The following is a 7,853-nucleotide window of genomic DNA, read 5'->3' as shown; positions in this document are numbered from 1 at the left end:
AGAAAGGGACAAGTAGGGAGTTGATGAAAGAAATGGACTTAAATCAAATTTAATATATCAAAAATCAACTGCGACGAACCAACAATTGATTGTGGAGGCCAGCAATATCAGCCAGGCGAGTAGTGAATAGTTTGTTCACTACAAATTGTTGATGCCAGGTAGACAGAACAGAGACATAATGAAAACATGTACAACCTTTCAGAGACTGGAAGGCTCAAGTGAGCTGCATGTGATGACAACCCTCCAATGTCAGCCAATCCCAGCTAAGGTAGGCTAGGAGTGCCTCATAGACGGTGGGAGAAGCATCACAGAGGCTTCAGTTGTCTTGATTTAGTCAAACGAAATGGGTATTCTTGAAAGTTCTAATGTTTTTATCGAAGAATCCAATCTTTGTGTTATTTTCCCTTTTCACAGAAATTTCAGAGGACATTTTCACCAAGGCATTTCTCCAGGCCTTCAGGGTTCACAAGAGGTTTTGTGGTCCAGGTTCTACCCAGGGACATCTCAAATTCCTTTGACATCTTCACACTTTTATACTTCTGCCTGAATGTGTAACTTATTACAAGTAATATTTTAATTAATTATATATTTTTTTCTATTTACTTGATATTGTAACTCTGTGTCTCTGAATTGTAATTCTACCACCTCATCACACATCTACTCTGTACATAGATACTGTATGACTTTGGACTGTTTTTCTTTGAACAACAAATTATGGTGTAACAATGACATTCACTTATATCAATAGCCTACTTTATGTATCTGTAAATATTAACATGTGAAACAGTTTGAGATGATACATCTGTTACCACAAACAGGTCTTTAATGCTGTACCTTTTTCATGAATGACCAGTGTCGCACTGATGATCAATGATCAATGGTCAATCCTTCAATAGATAGATAGACAGACAGATACGTCACTGATCCCAATAGAAATTCAGTAGCTTTACATCATTTGTAAAATAAATAGGCTTTGTAAACATAATAAACATCCTAAACTAACACTCAATTTCACCCCGATGTCACTGCGTGAAGTTGAAGACAACAGACTTCCTTTCAAACCATGTAGTGAAGCTTTTATTGTGAAAGCCGAACTGCTTTGATTCCGGTTTGGTGCTGTCTGAACCTGTCCTATTTTGACTAGATCATCAGGTGGCCGTTCATCCATAGTGCTCGCTGCTTGATCAAACTGATCCCAGAGCAGCCTGGTATCGGGTTTCAGCACCGCGGTCAGCTCCGAACCCTCCTCCTCCTTTTCCTCCTCCTCCAGCGAGCTGAGCATCAACACATCAGCGCTTCCTCCTGTTTTTTTCTCTCTGCGACCCCTCCCCCTTTATATCAGCTCTCCTGATAAATCCCTCCTGTGTACCTCTGACTGGAAGAGTTGAAATTCTCAGAAATCACGTTGCCACTTAGATTCTACAACTCTTTGATTTTTCTCGCTGAGATTGACTCGTGTGACGGCAGTTTTTTTTTTTTTTTTTCTTCTTGAGAAGCAACAGTCTGAGCCGCTCATCAGTCAGGTTGTGCGTCTCCAAGCGGTTTCCCTCGGATTTCTCCCTCTGTGGCTGACACAGCCGCTGATCAACCTATTTAAAAAAAAATATTTTTTTTTTACTTTTGTAGTTTTACCTTTACTGAGGGTAAAGTCTCCATCCAAGCCACAGCAGAATGTTGGACCCATCTTCCAGCGAGGAGGAAGGGGATGAGATACTGGATGTGGAGAGCAAAGAGCTGGCGGCCCCGAAAAGCCTCGGAGGAGAACGACTGACACCGGGCCGAGCAGCCGACGGCCACAGCGGAGGAGGGCTCCAGCCCCGGGCCCGCGGGAGCGGCGGTGTGCGACCCTCCAGCCCCAGCCCGTCGGTAGGCAGCGACAAGGAGAAGGAGGACCTGGAGAAGATGCAGAGAGAGGAGGAGGAGAGGAAAAAGAGACTCCAGCTGTATGTGTTTGTGATGCGCTGCATAGCCTATCCGTTCAACGCAAAACAACCTACTGACATGGCCAGGAGGCAGCAGAAGGTAAGAGCAGAGTGAAAAAGGAGAGGAACCCACACCTAACTTCAAAGCTGTGATCTGAATACGTTGCTCTTGCAGCAGGCATCGCCTAGATCCATGACACCAACTGTTGCTTCCACAGTCGCACCGCGGCGCGTGCTGCCTTGAGGTCGAATAATCAAGAAAACAGATAACTGAGTTTATTCAACCTTACGCACCTTCACATTTTACATTGAGGCTACCGCACGTCGCACAGTGATCCAAAGGTAGATCGACTGTGATTGAGGAAGTGCAGTATCAGATTAGAGTTTGCGCCACCTCACTGCATCGCAAAGATTCTACTAGAGGCATGACACTAACTCCACAAGAGCAAATATTCTGTTTGATTGCAAATATGTTCTTTTCTCCCTCCACCCCACACCGTGACGATGACAAAGCTAAACTGCAAAGCTAAAGGTGTAAAAAGGTTTCTGAAGCAATCAAATGTGGGAATCCAAAGTAAAAAAAAAAAAGAAAAAAAAAAGACCTGATTGGCAACAAAAGGAAATACTGAAAGATGAAATGAGAGAGAGAAAGAGACAAAGAGAGAGAGAGAGAGAGAGAGAGAGCGATGGCGAGAGAGAGAGAGAGAGAGAGAGAGAGAGAGCGAGCATGTGCCTTCATGTTGTTCCCACCCATTGTAGTAGCTCTTGGAAATGTGAATTGTCTCTGGGCATGGCTGCATCAGTGTTCCCTCCTCCTGTTGCTCTCAAGCAACACTCTTATTTGAACAGTCTGTTGCACAGAAGAAAGAGACTCTGCAACACTCACCATGTTCTGTTTGATTGAATGTTCTCTATACAGTAAATATGCGTTGATGTGCCATTTATGAAGGAATACCACTTTATTTATGACCAAGCTATGTTACCTGGTGGTTGAGGGTTGACAGACCCCCAGTGTTCTGTGCTGGTACTGCAGACCTTTAAGTCAGGCGTGATGCTGAGGGCGTTTGTATAGCATGCTGTCCCCAAACACTGGAGGCAAAAGTGTTTGCAGTTGTTCCAAAAATCCACACTGGAAGGCTGTCTGAAAAACATACTGCCATAGAGAGAGAGGAAGGAGATGCATTAAAGTTCCAAAAAAAAGGGGATGACATCACACATTTATGGACAATCTTCTCCCTGCAGGATGTTACAGTGTGCTTGAAAAATAGCAGCAATCATTGTGTGTAGAGAATGAAAAAGGAGAGCTTAAAGGTTCAAACTTCGCTTCCTTTCTTATTTCCACATGCGAAGTGGAGGGAGGTGCACTTGTTCGACAGTCTGCTGTTGGTAAGGTTGTGTAAATTGTTGGACACAGCATCTCAATTTCAAAATTCAAAGTTTTGAGGGCAGGGGTCTGAAAAAGGCTGCCATCTTAATGTCCAAAATGACAGACTCCAAGTGGTCTGTACTGGTATTAAAGGCATTCGGTGACAGCATGGCTCTGAGCCCACACCATGTCGACACCAGTTCTGCTGTGCAGTCCTCAGACAAGGCTTGACAATACTTAGCGTAATAGCATGAGCAGCCACAGCAGCATGTGTATGTAAGATGGGAGAAACGATGCCTTGGGATTCAATTACAGATGCAAAATGTGATGCAGTACAAGGCTGGTGTAGACAGCTGGACTGAGCAAAACTGAAGATTACACTAAATGCTCACGAGATAGACACCTGAAAAACATCCAGTGGGTCGACTGGGTGTGGTATTTTTGAGTTCTGCCTGCAGTTCCTGAACCACAGTGGCCTGATGTTGTTGGATTGCCTTCATTTTGTTTGGGCTTCAGTTTAGCAAATTTGCCCTTCTCTTTCTCCTTTCCCCTCCCCCGACCCCTTTTAATGAAGTTCTTGTGGTTAATTAGCTAATCACAAAGGCTCCAGGACTCAGTGGAGGCTGAAAACCGTGTTTAAGCACTTTACAAAAATCAGAGTAACACATAGGTTACTATTTGTACGCTTTGAAATAAATAACTAAAAGTAATTTTGTCATACTTTGCCATAAAAACGGAGGTTTGGCTTCGACATTGCTGCCCTTCTAGGTTGTAAAATAACCGACTAAGTGTAGCTTCAATAGTAACCTGATTTTCTGAAAATGTCATGTGGACGTCAGGTGAAGACAGCTAAAGAGAGTCATTTTATCTCATTATTTAACTGTGAACTTGTTTCTTGAAGTGTGTACACAATCCCATGACAAAGATCCACAAGAGGGTAGGTAGCATCAATGTGGCAGCCGCTTACTGAAATAAAAGAAAAATCAATGTTTTTACCAGTCTAAAATAATTCTATCCACAGTTTGAGGTCACAGAAACACCAGTCTATTGGCTGTAAGCTGAATCAGGTCATTTTCCACAGCGCAGCAGTAAAAGTAAAAATGTACGTACAACTGAAATCTAAGAGAAATCCCTCTGTCTAAAGAGCCTATTGTTACATTGCAGCATAGGCATCATGGTACATTTTCAAAAGGAGAAATTTACCAGAGCTCTCAAATAACATTAATTCTTTTCATCCATTCATCCATTATCTGTAACCATATTATCCTGAATAGGGTCATGAGTTGATCCCAGCTGATCCTGGACAGCTTGTCAAGTCCATCACAGGGCCAACACAGAAAGGCAGACAACCATTAATGCTCACATTCTACCTACAGCCACGTTAGAATCACCAATTAACTAAACAATTAACTAAACATTTATGTCTTTGGGCTGTTGGAGAAAGCCGGAGCACCTGGTAAAAACCCACGCAGGCACTAGGAGAAGACGCAAACTGCACAAAGAAAGACCCCAGACAACCTGCAGGTTCAAACCCAGAACCTTTGTACTGTGAGTGAACAGGGCTGGCTAATTTAATTCAAATCACATTTGATTGATTTTGCCAAATCACAACACAGGTTATCTCAATGTACTTAACACAGCAAAGTCCTTACGGAAGATCCTTATAATATCATAAAGAGGAACCCAACAACTCCCACATGAGCGACAGCTGGAGTGATAGCAACAGCTATCTTTTAACAGGAAGAAACTTACGACAGAACCAGTCTTTAAGGTGGCCAGCCATCTACCTCAGTCAGTTGGGGTGAGGGGCATGCAGAGAGAGAGAAGAACAGTAGAGAGATATAAGAGATAATAAACTGTCGGTGGGGCCGGTAACCGCAGAGCAGAAATATGCAGCTCCAGAGACAGTTGCAAAAAAAAAAAAAACCACACAACAACGTGAGTGTGGAGAACTGCATAGAGAGATGACAAACAATAACAAAATTATGGGCAAGGAAAGGCATAAAGTTAAGGAGATGTAATGGTGTCATATAAATGCTTAGAGAGTGAAAGACAGAGAGGAGAGGAGCTCAGTGCATCGTGAGAGGTCCCCCAGCGGCGTCCTTTAATAGCATAACTAAGGGATGGCTGAAGGTCATCTAAGTCAAACCCTAATAACAGGCTTTAACAGAAGGTTTTAAGCTTAATTTTAAAAGCAGAGAAAGTGCCTGCCTCTTGAACCCAAACAGGGAGCTGGCTCCACTGGAGAAGGACCAGAAATCTGAAGACTGTCTCCCATTCTACTTTTGGAAACTCCAGGAAGCACAAGCAGGCCAGCATTGAGAGTGAAGCGCTCTGTTGGGATGATATAGTACCAGTTGATCTTTCAGAAAAGATAAAGCTTGGTCATAAAGAGCTATGTAAGTCAGCAGAAGAATTCTAAATTCTTGATTTTACAGAAAGACATCATGAAGAAGCTAAAATAGGAGAAATATGACCTGCTAAATCCTGGCAGGACTCTCGCTGCTGCATTTTGGATCAGCTGCAGGCTATGTAATAAGGTGACATCGTGACAACAAGGGAATACAAAAGTCCTGCGCTTAAGTAACAAATGTATGAATCAACTGTTGAGGCAGGATGTCCCTGATTTGATTAATATTACATAAATGAAAGGAAGCACTGAGAGACTTGCTTTATGTGTGAGTTAAAGGACAAATCCTTATCAAAGATGACACCAAGGTTTCTCACACTGATGCTGGAGGCCAAAACATTGTCATCCAGAGTAAATATGTCATTGGAGAAAGACTTTCTGATGTATTTACAATAACTTAAGTTTTGTGTGAATTTAGAAGGCGAAAGCTATAGGTCCTCCAGGCCTTTATGTCTTGGAGACATTCTTGAAGTTTACTAACTGGTTTTATAGATAGATTTAACTGGATTTTATCTGCAAAATGATGCAATTTATGCAGTATATCCTTTGCATAATTGATTTACGACAACTTTTTTAAGGATTTTAAAAATAAAGGTCAGGTTGGATATAGGTCTATAGTTACTGAAAACAGCTGGATCATAATTGGGTTTTCAAGCAAAGCTTTAATTGCAGCAACCTTAAAAAGTCTCCAGCATGTAGCCGGTTATTAAAGATAGATAGATTGATTGTAATAATTAAAGTTAAAACATCCTTGAAAGCTAGGTTGAGTTTCTAAAAGAAGATTGATGATTTTGATGAAGCAATTGAAAATTTAGCTCAGACATCAACAGCAACAGAAGAGGTCTAAATGTAAATCAGAACTTACAGAGATTTTGATGCCGCTGTGCTTGATGCATCAGTGAAAGCTATAGGAAGCCTCATAGTAACAATTTTAGTAGAATAGAAGTTTATGAAGTCATTAATACTGAGAACTAAATGAATACAAGGCTATTGCTGTGACTCTTCGTCCGCTTGGCTACAGTGCCAAGAAAGAAACCTGGGGTTTTTCTTTTGTTCCTCTGTTAAGAGGTGATTTGACAACACTTACCCCAATTTTGAAGATATTTCCAGAATCCTCCAGACTCCTCTAACCATCTCGATAAAAACAGGTCTGTCTGCTAAAAAGATTTTAAAATCATTTTGGTTGTAAGCCAGTTTCTTGGGTAGTAAAAGTTTTCTAACTCATTTTGGTGACATACCAAAACCCAATGGTAGCTGGGAGCTATGAAATATTGTCATAGTGTGAAGTGCTCGCTAAAATGAAACGTATATAGTATGTGTGACGGGGTTCAACCTCAGCCCTCGGATAGCACAAAACATGGCGTAGTCGTAGGTAGAGTGATGGTGCAATTTATTGTGCTCATCTTGCAGATGTGTAGATTGGTGTCAAAACTATATTTGATTACAGTAGATTACATTAGATTTAGATTTGACTTTATTAATCCCACAGTGGGGAAATTTACTCGTCACAGCAGCATAGAAAAAGAAAAGAAAAAGTGCACACAATATGAACAAATTTACAAATACCTGAGATATAGGAAATGAAATAATTATTTTAGAAAAAAATAAAAATAAGAGCAATGAATAAAAATACACACACACACACACACACACACACACACACACACACACACACACACACACACACACACACACTATATACATGAACACAAATTAAATGAAAAATAAATACAGTTTGGCATGATGAATGTAAAGTGACAGGTGCTGTGGAATGAAATGACCAGTGCAATATTATTTTATTGTGGTATTGAAAAGTCTGACGGCCATCAGAACAAACGAGCTGCATTAGCGCTCCTTCCTACTCTGAGGGTGCAGCAGTCTGCCGCTGAAGGAGCTGCTTAAAGCTCCTACAGTCTCATGGAGGGGGTGAGAGGTGTTGTCCATGATCGATGTCAGCTTGGCTAACAACCTCCTCTCACCCACCTCCTCTATGCAGTCCAGAGGACTGCCCTGGACAGAGCTGTCCCTTTTGACCAGCTTGTTTATTCTCCTCCTGTCCCAGACCACCGCATAAAAGATGGCAGACGCAATCACAGTGTCGTAGAATGTCCTCAGCAGAGTCCTGCAGACTCCGAAGGACCTCAGTCTTCTCAGC

The 7,853-nt window shown here is 41.8% G+C and overlaps 1 protein-coding gene across 4 annotated transcripts in view; it reads left to right on the top strand.

Moving 5' to 3' along the window:
- Positions 1–1,158: 1,158 nt before the first annotated feature.
- cadpsa (Ca2+-dependent activator protein for secretion a) overlaps positions 1,159–7,853 on the top strand; it is a 173,261-nt gene continuing 166,566 nt past the window's right edge. For 2 of the 4 annotated variants that reach the window (XM_069141990.1, XM_069141914.1), the window contains exon 1: positions 1,159–2,022. In XM_069141990.1, the coding sequence (XP_068998091.1) occupies positions 1,672–2,022 (351 nt within the window). In that variant the 5' untranslated portion in view covers positions 1,159–1,671. The remainder of the gene's footprint in view (positions 2,023–7,853) is intronic. The other 2 variants (XM_069142154.1, XM_069142071.1) reach the window with 1 other exon arrangement.

The sequence above is a fragment of the Embiotoca jacksoni genome, unplaced genomic scaffold, assembly GCF_022577435.1.
Source record: "Embiotoca jacksoni isolate LCO1_2020_lvr unplaced genomic scaffold, fEmbJac1.0.p SCAF_1, whole genome shotgun sequence".
NCBI lineage: Eukaryota > Metazoa > Chordata > Actinopteri > Embiotocidae > Embiotoca > Embiotoca jacksoni.
Note: the sequence above shows the minus strand (reverse complement) of the source record. Positions and strands in the feature narration are given on the sequence as shown.